Genomic DNA, 17351 nt, shown 5'->3' on the forward strand with positions numbered 1-17351 from the left:
CTAAAAAGAGACAAAGTTGAGGTGGCGTTTTTGCAAGAAACCCATCTTTCGGACACAGAGCATGCTAAACTAAAAAGAATGTGTTTTAAATATCAGTTCTCATCATCATATGCAAATGGTCATAGGAGAGGGGTGGCAATATTAATTTCCAGTAAAATTAGTTTTGAGTCCCTATTTGAAAAGAAGGACACTGAAGGAAGATATGTGTTGGTGAGAGGGAACTTAAATGGCTCATTGATAACTTTGCTGAATATATATGCTCCCCCTAATTCAGATTGGAGTTTTTTTAGTCAAATATTTGAAGTGATTATAGCAGAATCTCAAGGTGTATTAATTTGTGGAGGGGACCTCAATATTAGATTATGCCCTAAACTTGATTAATCAAAAATACAGGTTGCCCAGCCCAGTCACCTGAACAAAAGGATCAATTCGGCAATAAAGGATATTGGTTTAGTCGACGTGTGGAGAGAATTAAATCCCCTAAAGAGAGACTATACATATTTTTCTAATCCACACTTGTTGTATTCAAGGATTGACTACTTTTTAATGTTTGGTAAAGACTTACACAGGGTTGGGGACTGCAGCATGGGGATTATGGACCTTTCCGACCATAGCCCTCTGTATTTAAAATTAAATCTCGAACAATCCCGGAGAAACACCTTATGGAGATTAAACATACATATATTGAATCATATGAAGGACCAAATTAAGAAGGATATTACCGACTTTTTGGAACAGAATGATAATGGTGAGGTCACACCTCCGATATTGTGGGATGCATGTAAAGCAGTGCTGAGGGGTAAGATAATTGGATATAGTTCCCACTTAAAAAGAGCTAGGCTAAAAGAACTAAACCAGCTCCAAACAGAATTAAAACAATTAGAACAAAAACATAAAGAAACAAATGACAAGAAAATTAAAGAAGCACTTAGGAAGAAGAAGAATGAAATAGATGAGATCTATACAAGAGATATACAAAAAAAGTTAATATTTACAAAACAGAAGTATTATGAAGGAGGAGGGAAAGCCAGTAAAGTGTTGGCTTATAGGCTGAAAAAGCAACAAACAGAGAATTCAATCCATAAAATTAAAAATCCGATGACTAATTTAATAAACTATAAATTGGAAGAGATACAGAATAGCTTTGAAACATATTTTCAAAGACTATACTCTCAACCTCAGGTTGATAGAGGGAAAATGGAAGAATTCTTTGAGAAAATTAAACTTCCTAAATTGACGAGTGAGCAGAGTAACCAACTAGCAATAGAAATTACAGAGAAAGAAATAAGAGCAGCCATAGCCCATCTCAAATCAGGGAAAGCCCCTGGCCCTGATGGGTTTCCTTCAGAGTGGTACAGGATGATGGGAGATTCATTGGTCCCTATGTTGCAGTCCAACTTTAATTGGGTCCTTAAAAGGAATGAAATACCCCCCTCCTGGAGGGAAGCAGTAATTTCACTTATTCCAAAAGAGGGGAAGGATCGATCTGAATGCGGTAACTACAGACCGGTTAGCGTGTTAAATCAGGACTATAAGATCTTTACATATATACTGGCCAAGCGAATAGAAGGACTGTTACCACAAATCATTAGCCTTGACCAGACGGGTTTTATTCGTCAGAGACAAACCCAAGATAATATCAGACGGACTCTACATGTAATAAGTCATATAATAGAACAGGATTTAGAAGCGGTATTAGTAGGACTAGACGCAGAAAAGGCGTTTGATTGTGTAAATTGGTCCTTTTTGTTTAGAGTCCTAGATGCGTTTGGGTTTCACAATTCCTTTATTAAGACAATAGAAGCTCTTTATGATAACCCGAGGGCCAGACTTAAGATTAATGGTGTAGTTTCGAACCCCTTTTCACTGGAAAGGGGAACAAGGCAGGGATGTCCAATTAGCCCCCTTTTATTTGCGATTTTTATTGAACCCCTGAGTCAATGGATTATACAAAATGAGAACATTAAAGGAATACATATGAAGGGAGGAGAACAAAAGATATCCTTGTTTGCGGATGACATACTGATACAGTTATCCAGTCCAGAACAATCTATAGTACATTTGTTTTCACTTTTGGAGGAATATGGATCTTTCTCTGGATATAAGTTAAATGTTTCAAAAACACAAATTCTCAGTTTCAACTACAGTCCCTCAGAAAATGTAAAGAAAAGATATAATTTGAGTTGGGAAGCTGAATCCATGAGGTATCTGGGGGTGAATATACCAGCAGATTTGTCAAAGCTGCTCCCATTGAATGTTCTCTCCCTGAACAACAAAATTAGAGGAGACATTAGGAGATGGGATTTAATCCCATTTCTTAATTTTGGCTCTCGTATCGAATCGGTTAAAATGGTTATTTTGCCGAGGTTATTGTATCTCTTTCAATCCCTTCCACTAGATATACCTGATCAACAGTTCCAGGAGTGGGATAAACTCATCTCTAGGTACATTTGGCAGGGGCGTCGACCAAGAATCAAATATCAGAATTTACAGTTAGCAAAAAATAAGGGGGGGGTTGCGCTCCCATGTTTAAAAGATTATTACACTGCAGCTCAGTTGAGACCGTTAGTGTGTTGGTGCAATCCAGAATATAGGGCTAGATGGAAGGAGGTAGAGGGGGCCATAACAGCAGAGTTCCCAATTCAAGCTGCAATAGGGGATAAGGGATTAATGATGAAATTAACAGATCTGGGAAACCCCTGGATTGGTTTACCACTTAAGATATGGAATAAGTTAATAACTAAAAAGAAATTGAAAGAGGCGATAAAAGTATTGAGATGGTGTGCATTTGATCCAGATTTCATGCCTAAAAATTTGGATGCGAGATTCAAGGCCTGGAAAACTAAGGGACTAACAGCATATTGTACTTTTTTGTGTAAGGGGTCAATGAACAGTTTTCAAAACCTAAAGAGACAATTTGGTCTAAATAAAGATGACTTCTTTAGATTCTTACAGGTTCGTCACCAGGTTGAACAAATAAGGAAAGAGATTAAACAAGAGCAATGGGATAACAATCTACTAAAAGTATTTATGGATGCATATGTTTCAGGCTCAGGCCAAAAAACCATCTCAAGACTCTATGGGGGTTTACAACAAATGAAGGGTAACTCACTGCATGTAAAAAAGAAATGGGAGAGGGAAGGAAATCTAGTTCTAAGCGAAGAAGATTGGGAATATTTATGTGAGATACAATGGAAAACATCAAATTCAACACTATGGAGAGAGTTTTGTTGGAAAACCCTTATTAGATTTTTCGTCACCCCAGCTCAAAAACGACACTATTCTAATTCGTCTCTATGTTGGAGACAATGCGGATGCCTAGAGGCAAATCATTTTCACATATTTTGGTCTTGTTCGGTGTTGTTGACTTTCTGGCAGGAAGTCCACAACATTTTGCAAAAAGTATTTCAGACAGACATTACTTTTGAGTTTGTATCATTATACTTAGGAGTTTTACCATTGGAAAATGTCTCCTCTGATGACAAATACTTATTTCAGATTCTAAGTGCCGCTTCTAGAAAAGCTATAACAAGGAAGTGGCTAAGATTGGAAAAACCTACGGTAGATGAGTGGTTCGACATAATTTATAACATTTTTAAGATGGAAAGAATTACTTTTGCTATAAGACTAAAACAGGGTCTGTTTTTGAAAAGATGGGATAGATGGATTAGATATGTCACTCCGATCCGTCCATCGTTTGTCTAGTACCAGGTCTTGTATCCATTTTCTTTTTTCATCTATGCTTTTCCTATTCAACCCTTTTGCATCGGTATTTTTGATTTTTCTTTTTTTTCTATAGTATAGCAGAGGTGCACCCCAGCATCCTTGTTCTAAGCCTAAAGAGTTAAGTTCTCAATTTTTGTATTTTAATAATTTCATCTTTCATGGGATGAGGGAGGTCCAATCATCCCTATCTGTATGGTCAGTGGAATCGTGGATGTATTACTGTGCAATTCAGTTGTAATTTACAGATGAATGGATGAGACTAGTGAATTGATATGTGAATGAACATGTAAAACATAAAAATCACAATAAAAACAGAATTGAAAAAAAAGAAAATTGTGAATCAATACAGGACAATGATAAAAGCGCATAACAAAAGAGGCAACACTGAATGTTTCTGCCATTATTCACAGGATCGTTTTCAGCAGCACTGTGAGAAGCAAGGGGCTGTACAGGTGCAGAAAGATAGACATTAGATAGAGAATATTGTACAAAACCACATTTATTTTCAGCATTGCGTGATGTTTGCAGTGCTAGGGTTTTACGTCTTTGGCTCTCATCAATGTGCAAAGACTGATAATGCAAAGAGGTGGGAGTGGAGTTGCGTGCCGGTGTTCTATGGTGTAGTGCGGCTTGCTATATTTAGTTCCTGTGTGTTGTGTTGCATCGCTGCATGATGTGCTGAAGAGCAAAGACGAGAGGAAAGGGAAGATTAGAACACCTACCATGTGCTGTCTTCCATTACCATAGCTGGAAACTTTTGCTTGTTTGTTTGCTTTTGTTGCTGCTTCAATAAAGTGGAGTACACTAATCATGGAAAGACATGAAGCCAAAAGGTGTTTTTTTTTTTTTTGTGATTTTAATTAACTAAAAGATGTACTTTGCAGCTTTAAAGTGCTGCTTTGGTGGTCTGTGTTTGTGGTTTTACATGAGGCTGTACTTCCCTCCTGGTGTGTTTGCTTTTTCAGGCTTGTTTTTTGCGCTTGTCTATTATTTCTGGACATTATCTTCCATGTAGTGTCTTTGTTAAAGGAAAAGAGGCTGAAATAGGAGGGAAAAGAAAAAAGACGAAAGTGAAGTGAGGAGGGAGAGGAAAAGAGGAAACTCATGAGAAGCAGAAGATGAAGGTTGATTGAAGTAGAGGAGGGTAAAAGGGGCACTATTCATATAGAGGGAGAGAGAGAAAGAGCAAGAGCGAGGGAGTTAAGGAGGGAGAGGGTGGAGAGGTAATTTTCTAAATGGAAACTGTAGCAGCGTGATTTATTGACGATATGACAGCTGTAATATGACTATTACACCAGTAGAGACATAGAGAGGGAGAGAACGGGAGATAGAGTGAGAGAAAAAGAGAGGAGAGGGACGTAGATACTGTAGATAGAGGGCACACGTGAGAAACGCAGAGCGCAGGTCTCTTTAGGTAAATTAGTTTCTGAATTTTACTACCTGCCCATTCTCTGTGACAGAAGTAGATAGCTGACAATACAGCTGTTTAAAGGGGTTGTTAAATTACTGTCTCTCTCTCTCTCTCTCTCTCTCTCTCTCTCTCTCTCTCTCTCTCTTTCTTTCTCTCTCTCTCTCGCACACACACAACACACACACACATGCACGCACACACACACACACACACACACTTTAGAAGTATGAATTTGTTAATAGGAAAAAAAATTAATCATCTTATGTAAAGAAAAAAAAAATTGTTTAATTCTTAGGACACGTGTTTTCTCGAAAACTGCTCATACAATGAACTAAAACTTTTATACAGTAGTACCAAACAACTTAAAACCCCAGAAGAATCTTAAAGTCATTAATTTGGGTCCCTATGTCACATAACAAATGTTTCTTCATATGGTCACACCGCATAATTGTTACACTACTACTGTATATATTTTAATTCTCTGGGTTCTGTCTTCTTCCTCAGCCGAGTGTGGTTCTTCAGTTATAAACAATGAAGGGATCCTTCTCTCGCCAAACTACCCCATGAACTACGACAACAACCATGAGTGCATCTATAGCATCCAGGTAATAAATCTGTAGATGTTTTTAAAGTACATCAAATGTGTTGTTACTGAATAAAAGACTGTGGCTCATTCTGGTTTGCCATTCTTTAAGAAAAAAAGACTCTTAATATTCCATGCTGGGACAAATGTAAACATAATTATGAAAGTTTTTGGAATTTATTAACCATCTTCAATCCTTTGTGAATATGTTTTTTGTCTACTTTGTTGGCCAATAAATCTTATTTGGATTTGTTGTGGACTTCAGGTGCAGGCTGGGAAAGGCATCAACATCTCTGCTAGAACCTTTCATCTCGCCCAAGGGGATATTCTCAAGGTAAACATACTGCACAGACACATTTGGTGGTTTCTCTGTCATTCTTCTTGCCTGGTTTCTGTGTCAGCGATGATAAAAAAAAAAAAAAAGTTTATGGTTAGTCCTAATGTATTTGCATCATTGGTGCATTGTGCTGTTGTTTTTACAGATTTATGATGGCAAAGACAACACAGCCCATGTTCTTGGAGCCTTCACGGGATCATCCATGTTGGGCCTGACACTGATTTCCACATCAAACCACCTCTGGCTAGAATTTTACAGCGATACAGAAAGTACAGGAGAAGGATTCAAACTGGTGTATTCCAGTAAGTTGTACTTCCACTAAGGATATCTAAAATAAATAGTGTTAAAAATGTGGAATATAAATGTAAACTTTAATTCATCATGAAGAGTAAATGTAGCAAAATTCTTCAAGCTTTGTATTCCAAAAAAATGGCTGTGCTCAAACACAAATAGCTTCAATGAACAGGCTTATAAAGACAGAGAAGCATGTATAACACAGGTAGTTCATTATTATGTATAATGATATATGTATAATAACACATGATGTGATTTGGTAGGTGGACCAATTAATCACTAGCTTGTAAATTGCACCGTATGTTGTACAAAGTGGGATGGGTGATAGAGGCAGAGCCAAGCTGGCGGTGATTTATATTGGTGATTATGGCACGTACTTTACACGACTTTAAGCTTCAAGCTATTAAATATGTTAATGACATAAAACTGGGATGGACGAAGACAGGCATGAGACTAAAGCTAGTCAGTATCAGAATCACATCAATTCAGCAATTAAATGCCACGTAACATCTATACTAATTCCTGACAAATGTAACATACTTGCTGAATCAATTTACCTCTATATGGTTCTAATTTGTGAAACCATCAAAGAACTGATTGTTAATTGCAGGACTGAAATGATCACAAGAAACTTGTCATTTTTTATTAACAAAGCTTTCAGAGGTTTCTGATTTCAGCGTAGGATTTGGTGTTAAAAGGTGCACTCTGATGTTCGCACATTTGGCAGCATCCTCTTAGATGCATAGTTGAAATGAAACAATCTAATTGTTTAAATGGAGTCATGCAGAATCATTTGCATAGTGCTTTGAAGTTGTATTGTCTGAATGCCGTGTGAGCAGAGTGGAGCATCTTTTACTTACTTCACTGCACCTCAACTTTCTCGTACTGATGCACATAAAAGATAGTTTGCCATACAAACAAATAACGCTGACTTATTTCCTCACACGTCTAATACACAGCCAACAATTTGCTGATGGGCAAATATTCACACTAGATGTCAGGATGATGGCAAGTGTGTTCAGATTGCAGAATGGTAAAAGCACAGCTTTGCAAATGGCCATTTCAAGGATTTAGACATGCACCTACTGCAGTCTTCCAGGAGATGACTCAAATCCTGGCGCACTTCGTCTTCCAGGTAAAGCTGAAGATCAAATCCTGGTTAAAGTCTTATAAGGATAAGCTATTTATATACCTCTTCATATCCCGCTCTTCAAAATTGCGCACATGAATAAACAGAATAATCTGAATATTACCATGGAAACTGAGTTTAGACAGACTGTGAAAAACAACTTAAATTGGATAAGATGTATACATGCAACAGTATCACTCCTAATATTGATATGTTTCATATATCTTTTTGTTTTTTATTAAATCAGGATGAGAGCTTAACAGGATCTGTGATATCAGCAAGCTCATAAACAGAATACTTGAGTGTGCCAGATATTAAGGGAGTATTGCTGTGCATCTAAAGAACACTAATTCTGTTTTCTCTAGTGGGTCTAAAATGTCCCTAAGCGAGTATTTTAAAAAGTACACACTTTAAAGCTCTTTCTCTTTCTTTTTATTTCTAGGTTTTGAATTGTCTCATTGTGAGGACCCAGGTGTGCCTCAGTTTGGCTTCAAGGTCAACGACCAAGGCCATTTCTCTGGGAGCAGCATCACATACAGATGTGAGCCTGGATACACTCTGCACGGCGCTTCCACACTGAAGTGTATGACGGGGGAAAGGCGAGCCTGGGATAACCCTCTGCCTTCTTGCATCGGTATGTCTCTTGCTATATGAAGCCATTCACACTTTGAAAAGACACACACAATAGTTAACAGATACATAAATGTATGTAGACACACAATTACGGGTTGAACGTTGACTAAAGCTTTTCAATAGGTTTTGTTGTTGCCTTTTCTTTCCCCAGTACTGCAGCATGTTGTGCTGTGTGGTGTGTTGTCCTATTACTTCTATCTACAGACATTGAATCATTGGCATCAACAGCTACCTTTACATTTGCACATGAATTGACATGAAGAAGTTTTTAAGTAGCAGGAAGCGTTGCTGTATTAGGCCTTGCTCCACAATACAGTACAGAGTCACCCAGAGCTCCTTTATGCAAAGTCTCTGCTTACAGGACATTCATTCCATAATCTGACAAGAAAACAGATGGAGGCCAATGTCCTGTGGAATCACCCTCGCCATTTCTAGTGATGTCACACACCGCGGTGGTTTTAAAGTCTCGATGAAAGGCCTATTTGTTCAGGAGGGTTCACCACCTGGACTCCCTGTGACCAATTGATCCATTTCCTTTCCTGCAGGGGGGGATTTGTTCTCTGTTCCTGGAAACTGCCCTCGTCCTTGCCCAATTCTCTGCTATATACTCAAACATACCCACACACTTACAAACACACAGAGATCCAAACTTGTTCAATCATTTTTGTTTCTCTGCTTGTTTTTAAACTCCATTCATGTCATTCTTTCTCCACAAAGGGATAATCGACAAACATGTTTGTTAGAATTGCATTTCATAAACACATTTTAATCAATTCGGTTATGCTAAAGACCACTATTATCAAAGCATGTTCCATTTTAGGGAAACAATAAAACCAACTGGGAAGCAACTCCCATTTGAGTATTGACATATTTCCAAATATTCCATTATAACATCATTGCCTTTCTAATTCATTTTTCAGGGCTTCATACTGATGGGAAATTATATCCACACCACAATCCCAAATATTGATGTCAAGAAGTCAATAACGGTCTTTTACTGGTTATGCAATTTCAGGCCTCCAGAACTCACACACTCTGATAAACACACACACACTAACACATTCATCAGGAGATAAGTATGTAGTGCCTGAAATGCTTTGATTTGTATGTTATGTTAAGCTTATTTGGAGAAAATTTCATTTCCTCCTAGTAGGTATTTGGTTGAATGATGATTACATTCTCTAATTAAACCCAAACAAATGCTAAGCCTGTGCAGACTGACACACAAAATGGCTGCTGCAGCTGTGCCCCAGATGGGAGCTATAAGCATAACAGCAAGCCCAGTGTTTTAAGCACCTTTCTTCCTTCATTGCTGCCTCTGAACTTCCTGATTTCGGATTCAGCTTAATAAGTCTCTTTCCTTCTCAGTATCAATAATGAAAGACTCATAAAACCACTGGCTGATATTCTATGACTTTATATTTTAGCAGTGACACACTGTGACCTCAGCTAACCTCCAGTCTTAATACTATATTGCCTCTTATTATTACTTGTAGTGTTCCCTCTTTACCCCCTTTGGTTCTCTACTTTCTCTTTCTCTTTTGCCTCTTCTCCCCTTTCTTTTCCCCGTCCCAACTCTTAATATTGCTCCTATTACTTGAGATAATATATTTCAGTGATGAAGGGAGGGGAGCCTGGGGAGGGACGAACATGGGGAGGGAAGAGAAGCAGAGAGGGGATGAAGATTGTGAAAATATATAACCAAGAGAGACAAAGAGAGAAGGGGGGATTATTTTCTGTTATATAATGTGTGGTGATTTCTTTAGGGAGGAATGCAGGATCAGCACTTTGTCTCATCTTCTTCCTCTTCCCTTTTTTGTGAGTGAGAAAGAGTGAAAAAGACAGAGGGACACGAGGGAAGAGAGTTCTCTTCTTTTCTAATCCATTTGTCTCTGTGGTGATCGTTTAATCATTGCCCAGTGGCTACTGAGGTGCACCTAGTGGATCTGATTGCCTTGAAAAACAATTGCCATGGACAGATAAGCGGCTGACTTGTCATAGTTCACATACTGCACACTTAAACACACACATACACACTCATCAATGCTCATTGGTTAGATAGATGGCTTGATGGTATTTGTAACACATTCACAGTTGGGCTAATCAGACAGATGGAGACATATTGACATTTGTGTGGGTTTGTATGTTGGTACATATTAACAGTCTGTAATGTCTTTTACCTGTGTGTGTGTGTGTGTGTGTGTGTGTGTGTGTGTGTGTGTGTGTGTGTGTACCTGTACGTGTGTGTGTGTGATACCTGTACGTGTGTGTGTGTGTGTGATACCTGTAGCGGAGTGCGGAGGTCGTTTTAAGGGCGAGTCGTCAGGGAGGATTCTTTCTCCTGGATACCCATTTCCCTACGACAATAATCTACGCTGCACCTGGACCATTGAGGTGGACTCGGGAAATATCGTGAGGTAAAGTTGACCTTTCACAGCATCGAAGTTGAAATAACAGTGTCATTCATTTTACTGCCCACTTCAACACCTTTTATAAAGCTGCAATTGAAATATAAGTTACTTGTGTTGGAGTGTTAAGCGCTACTCTGCAAATGTGATGGTGTGAAAATGACAGTACACATTTGTTGATATAATAAGTATATTGTAAACGGGACAGGTTTTTTATACAAGCAGTGGTTACAAATTAAAATTGATAGGGTATACATAATTTACATGAAGGTATTCCCATCTTAGGCTTCATCTAACGATGAAAAAGTTTTCAACCTATAAAAATTACCATCAAAATAATGGTAGTCAAAGTCTCTCTTTGGGGGTCCTTAGTTGTTGGTCCTCCACAGCAATGACTGTTTTCATGTTCTAAGACTGAAATTTAATAAAGAAGTATTTAATAAAGAAGTCATGTTTATATTGTTAATGATCTTTTTTTTTTTTTTTTTTTTTCTTGCCAATTGCAGTCTTCAGTTCTTGGCCTTTGACACAGAAGCCAGCCACGATATGCTGAAGGTCTGGGATGGACCACCTGAAAATGAAATGTCTTTGTCAGAGCTCAGCGGATCTCTGCTACCTGAAGGAATTCACTCTACACTGAATACTGTCACTGTTCAGTTTGAGACTGATTTTTACATCAGCAAGTCAGGATTCGCTATTCAATTCTCTAGTAAGTCATGTCCATAACTAATGGACTAAACATTATGAAAATGAGAAAGGTTATGGTAGGAGTTTTCCTCCTACTGTTGATAATTTTGTTATTTTCCTCTGAAGTTCCCTGTATGATGTTTTGAATGTGTGTATGACTGGACTAGGTTTTCAGATTGATAAAGAGGGAAGAATACTCTTAGTTTCTTCATGATTCTGAATATTTTTCTTTCTATTGAATCTTCATTTGACTAAAAATTTGAATATTAACAACATCAACAGAATCCAAATCTGCATAATGGTTCTACTTGAAGATCTCACTTGACCAGTCAGAAATGATCTTAGCAGATATTTGTATGCACTGAGTTAATGCAATAGCTATCCAGTGTGACAGATTTTTATAATTCCTCTCCCCTCTTTCACCTCCATTCCCTCTTCTTTCTTCCTGTCCCCTCTCTCCCTCTCCTTCCCTGTCCAGGCTCAGTAGCTACAGCCTGCAGAGACCCAGGTGTACCAATGAATGGCAGTCGAAGTGGAGATGGCCGTGAGCCGGGGGATTCAGTGTCCTTTCAGTGTGACCCAGGATACGAGCTCCAGGGAGATGACAAAATCACCTGTATACAAGTGGATAACAGATACTACTGGCAGCCCAGCCCGCCTGTCTGCATAGGTGAAAAGTCCAGTCCCATATATTTATATATTTATAGGGACATACAATAGATGTACTGCATACACAACTGGAGTTGTTTATGGTTCATTACCTTGCTCAAGTTGACTTGTAGGAGGGCTTTATAAAAAACATCATGTTTAGTGGTTTGAACTTGCTTCTTAATACATACAGCATGATACTATTGCATTATCCTTTCCAAATCCCTGCAAACTACTAGTCCTTTTGAATGAAAATCTTGTAACTTAGATTCCCCGTAAAATAAAATAAAAAAACATTGTGCATTGTGAGTAAATTAAAATATTTTTTTCATCCTGCATGGTTGCGCTTGAGAGAATATTAAAATTGTATTTTATATTATTTTTATTTTAAGACTTATCTTTGCTTGTGTTCCCATGACAGCTCCTTGTGGAGGAAACTTAACAGGCTCCAGTGGATTTATTCTCTCTCCTAACTATCCTCATCCCTACCCTCACTCCAAGGACTGCGATTGGCTCATTGCTGTCAACTCTGACTATGTCTTGTCACTGGCCTTCATCAGGTAACCTACAAGTCAGCGGATCTTTTTTACACCAAAGCCTGTGTTAATCCTCAGTTGGTTCGCTGTGCACAAATGTTCTTTTACATCATTGTTTGTTGTCTTTCTTAACTAAATCCATAATAAAATGTAAAAAAAAAAAAAAAAAGTAAAATGTACATTGAGAATAGACTCAAAACATTTAAGAAAGACACTATTAATTCTCTCTTTTCGGACCTTTTAGAGGTAGAGTTTAGAGATATCCTGTCATGAACTGAAGTGTCGACCCTCTGACACAAGAGTAAACAAGGCAATTATTTTCACTCCATTGTAATTGTTTTGGGCCAACAGACCAAAAGTCATTGCTATCCATGAAAATTGAAAATGAGTTGAGGGGCTGAGAATGAGTGTAAGAACCATCAGAAACAAATCCACTTTCTGGTATCTTTTAGACACTCTTAGCCACAGAGTCTAGTGAAATAGAATACTCAGGTGATAAAGGCCTTGAAAATACAATGCTTGCTTTGTCTGTCCTGCACCATAATGTATGTTGGAAAAAAATGCTCTCTAGAACAGTCAGAAAATGACTTCTAATATAAATAACAAACAAAATCCAAATGTCAGTACTCGCTCTTTTTCTATACTCCTGACTGAACTGACTGTTCTCACCATCTCTTTCCTATCTCTTTGTCCCTATCTGTGTTTTTTTCATCTATCTCTAGTTTCAACATTGAGCCAAACTACGACTTCCTGTATATCTACGATGGTCCAGATAGCAACAGTCCTCTCATTGGTAGCTTCCAGGACAGCAAACTCCCAGAGAGGATTGAGAGCAGTTCAAATACCATGCATTTAGCATTCCGCAGTGATGGCTCTGTTTCCTACACTGGTTTCCACCTGGAATACAAAGGTAAAATATTCTGCAAATACGACCAACCTCCTTATATAAAGTGAATACTAATTGAATAGCTTCTAAAATAGTAAAATAAGTAAAACTCCAACAAGTATTAGCACAAACAAAAAGATTTTGCATTCTCAGGGAGATAAAATTGTGTTAAACATCTCTACAGCAGGGGGACAAAATATAACCCTGATTATCTTATGGAAAGCAGTACCCCATCATTCAGTCTACATTTAGTATTTGATTGTTTATATCTTGAACTAGAACACCTGGAAATTGACTCAACACATGTATGTCTGATGTTTCTGATGAAAATAAATACTCATTCCAGCTGGCACTGTTTTATAGCCACTTTGTAACTGTCAGTTGTTGAAAAATCATTGTAATTTACAATGTTTGATGTAATTGCATCAGGGACTGTTTTCTGTCCTGTTTGTTTTTCATAACTAAGGTAACATGGGAAATAACTCTTTTAGGTTTTCACAGTGAATGTGACAGTATGTTTCAGATCTCTCCTGTGATGACAGAATGTGTTTAGAAATGTTTAACTTTCACATTTACCAAAGAGGACTACTGTGTTACTCCTTAATACCCAATACACATGTGTATGCAGTTAAGTCTCCCACACTAATGACAGTGTGTATCACGCTGATTTTAAAATGAAAAAGAAGGATTGCTCTCACTGCAAAATCCCTGCTGAATTGATGTCTGTTGAAATGGTCTGTCTGAGGGGTGAGTTTCATTCACATGCACAGAAGAATCATCATATCTTCAGGTGGACTCAGGAATTAAGTTTTAAGTTGATGTAGGGTGGCTGCTAATCTTTTGGGAGGGGGGCCAAAGCCATAATTTACAAGGTTCATGTACCATACAAAAGCCAGGGGATGAAGTTATCGTTCGTACTCCATCTTTGGCAAAGGCAGCTAAGTCAAACAGACTATTAAAAAGGCCAATGGAGTGCCTGCCTCATTTGATTATGGCTTGGGACGTAGTTATTATTAATTTGACTTGGTTTTGAATTTGATTATTCATGTGTGCCTGTCGCTTTTTCTTTGCCTCATCCTCTCTCTCACTTGCTTACTCGTTCTCTTTGTCTTTATCCAGCCAAACTGAGGGAATCATGTTTCGACCCAGGTGTGGTTCTGAATGGAACCAGGCTGGGATCTGATTATAAGCTGGGTTCTACTGTCACCTTCTACTGTGAAGCAGGATATGTTTTGCAGGTACAAACAGATGGATGAATGGGTGGTTGAAAGGCTGGTTGATTGGATATGTGGGTGGATCTGTGATTGGTTGGCTCAATAGGTGGCTAGTTGGTTGGATAGTTGGTTTGGATGGATACTCAATTGGTTTATTGATCGAGTGGATGGTTAGTAGAATGCATGACTAGTTGGTTAGTTGGTTGGTCCGCTTTGTGGGGTTGGATGTCCCTAGGTTGGTTTGTCGAAAGGGAAGTTGATTTGTTCATTGAGTGGAAGGTTGGTTGTTTCGGATTTTCTTAAAGTAAATTGTTTTTTCTTTAGGGCTATTCTACCTTAACCTGCAGTATGGGAGATGATGGCAGACCTGGATGGAACAGGGCATTGCCTAGCTGTCAAGGTAACTTAAAATCCCTATATTTACAGAGGTGAAAGCTGTGTATGTATTGTATGCCTCACTAACTATGTGTGCTTGAATACGTGCGTGTGTTCTTTCTCCAGCGCCCTGTGGAAGTCGTTCTACAGGATCAGAAGGGACTGTTTTATCTCCAAATTTCCCCAGAAACTACACCTCTGGTCAGACCTGTGTCTACTCTATATCTGTACCTAGAGAGTTTGGTAAGTTCATTCACACACAAAGTTTCACACAGTTTCACATTGCATTGCAATAAAAAGCAGTAATTTCTGTGTAAAAATAGATAAATAAATAAATAATTTTTGGAAAAAAATTCAAAGGCACATGTGCAGCACTCAACAAAAGATCGTAGTTTTCTTTGACCTGAATTACATTAAAAGTTGATTTTTAATGGGGACACCATGAAACCCCCAGAAGGACCCCTTTGGGGTTTTTAAACTACAATGAAAAACTAGTACAGATATTGTGATGATCAAAAGACGCTTGCTGGCCATTTGTTTTAATCCAGGTCAGGGTTTCATCATTGAAGTGTCATTTAAAGATGAGACTAGTTTTATCTTGCCACATGTGATCAGTAGTCTTTAAGCTAGACATAACTACCACATTATGAAGATATGAATATTGTAAAGGATTCTTAACATTAACTGAGGCTGTGGTGGGAAGCTGGGGTCATTTGAGGAGAGAGAAGGGTGCTGAATATTTGATATCTGTATAAAATTTTAACTTCATTCATATTAAATGTGTAGTATACAGATTGAAATTTACAATAGCATCTAATGTTAATTTGATTTACATTTTCATCAGGACAAACACAATCAATGTGAAGTTAGACATTAAAGTCCCTTCTTGACCTTGGAAATAGTAGTTTGGTGAAACAATCCCATTGAAGATCCTCTTAATAGCTTTTTCTGGAGCTTTGAACTATATCATATATCTTCATGAGCAATTGGGAGTTTGGTCAGTAGTAATGGAGATCGATTGGTGGACATATAAACTCACAAGCTGTTATGATTTAATAGTTGTAAGACTAAAATTTTATTTTTGACCTTGGAAATTGTTTGACATTTTTCTTCATCAGATGATATAGTTGAAGATATGGTGTCACATTATCAATATTGTTTAATTTTCAAGATGTGCAAATTTACATTTGTGTCTCCAATCATGATATTACATATTGACATCTAAATTATTGGTTTACTCATTGGGTCTGACTTGAGCTTTTACAAACAATCAGTAATTGGTGGATATATTGTTCAATTATGCCCTGTGGTATTATGAATAAATAGTAGCTTTCCCTGAGGCTGTTGATGGCTGCTGTCTCATTATATTTGCATAGCAACTTTTGGAGTGTCAGCTCCATGTAGACGTTTTGACTGAGAGGAGCTAACATTTGTTGGCCTACATATTGTATAAGACACACAGACAGCCTCCCAGAACCTCCCACACAGAGCAAGAGACAGATTGTTTTGTTAAGTTGCAGTGCTGTAGCCTTACAACATGCCCACATTTTTAAGCAGCTGTCGTTCTCATAAAAAATTTAAAAAATAACATGTCCTTAATTCATGCTCTTACATCAATCAAAGGTTACGGGCTCAAGGATGCAGTAACTACGCTATCAAAACTGCCTGATGATCAGAGAAGCTGAAATGAATGATTGATGATGTTTCACCATTCATACAAATGACTCCTTCAGTTTCAACACCAGGTGGGAAAAACCCTTGACATTTATCCCTGTGGAGATACCACACCTCCTGTTGAATGAGGACGTGGCTGAGGACACCCACTCAGGCAGCTCATCAGGAGGTATGGCAGCTCCACAGGGATCGATGCCCAGGTTTTCTCCATCTGATGTCAAGAGCTGACGAAGCCTTTCATATGCACAGTGAAACATTTTCAATCATTTGATACGTCTAGTGGACTGATTCAAACTTTGCTGTGATCGCTTATCTGCGAGTATGTGTGTGTGTGGGTATGTGGCTTTGTTTGTGCGCACTTTGTGTGTGTTGGTACATCTCATGTGCTTTATGAATCTGTGTGTGACCGTTGGTGCATGTGTGTCTTCCTGCCTGAAGTCTGTTCTGTTCTGAAACAATTTCAGCTGTGATCTCTTCCACTTTGCTCAGCAGTATGTCGATAATACAGCAGAGAATGATGGAAAACTTAATCACTCTGATTTCCTTAAAATCTATACATAGAGGGAGCTTTTAAGTATTTCTGCTGACTGGCAGAATCTTGTCATTCTTTATGTCCACTAAACACCCTGCCACTATACACATCCTTATGTACAACCATGGCAGGGCTGTAAGATATATATATATAAGAGGTTAGATTCATCTACCCTATAGAGCTAACCTCCTTTTTGATCATCTGTTTTCTCTTTCACACCTGCAGGGACAATGCCAGTTTAAAATCCAGTGTTTTGTTTCTGTTCTCTGTTGCTTGTC

General features: G+C 38.2%; 1 protein-coding gene across 3 annotated transcripts in view; it reads left to right on the forward strand.

Annotated features, from left to right (window-relative positions):
* The window catches only part of csmd3b (CUB and Sushi multiple domains 3b), a 333374-nt gene that overhangs the window by 257834 nt on the left and 58189 nt on the right, over positions 1-17351 (forward strand). For all 3 annotated transcript variants that reach the window (XM_056398790.1, XM_056398791.1, XM_056398792.1), the window contains exons 23-34: positions 5642-5742; positions 5986-6054; positions 6203-6359; positions 7923-8114; positions 10404-10530; positions 11028-11230; positions 11687-11878; positions 12278-12416; positions 13115-13302; positions 14398-14516; positions 14817-14892; positions 14994-15110. In XM_056398790.1, the coding sequence (XP_056254765.1) occupies positions 5642-5742; positions 5986-6054; positions 6203-6359; positions 7923-8114; positions 10404-10530; positions 11028-11230; positions 11687-11878; positions 12278-12416; positions 13115-13302; positions 14398-14516; positions 14817-14892; positions 14994-15110 (1680 nt within the window). The remainder of the gene's footprint in view (positions 1-5641; positions 5743-5985; positions 6055-6202; positions 6360-7922; positions 8115-10403; positions 10531-11027; positions 11231-11686; positions 11879-12277; positions 12417-13114; positions 13303-14397; positions 14517-14816; positions 14893-14993; positions 15111-17351) is intronic.

Source organism: Seriola aureovittata, chromosome 16 (assembly GCF_021018895.1).
Source record: "Seriola aureovittata isolate HTS-2021-v1 ecotype China chromosome 16, ASM2101889v1, whole genome shotgun sequence".
NCBI classification, from domain to species: Eukaryota; Metazoa; Chordata; class Actinopteri; order Carangiformes; family Carangidae; genus Seriola; species Seriola aureovittata.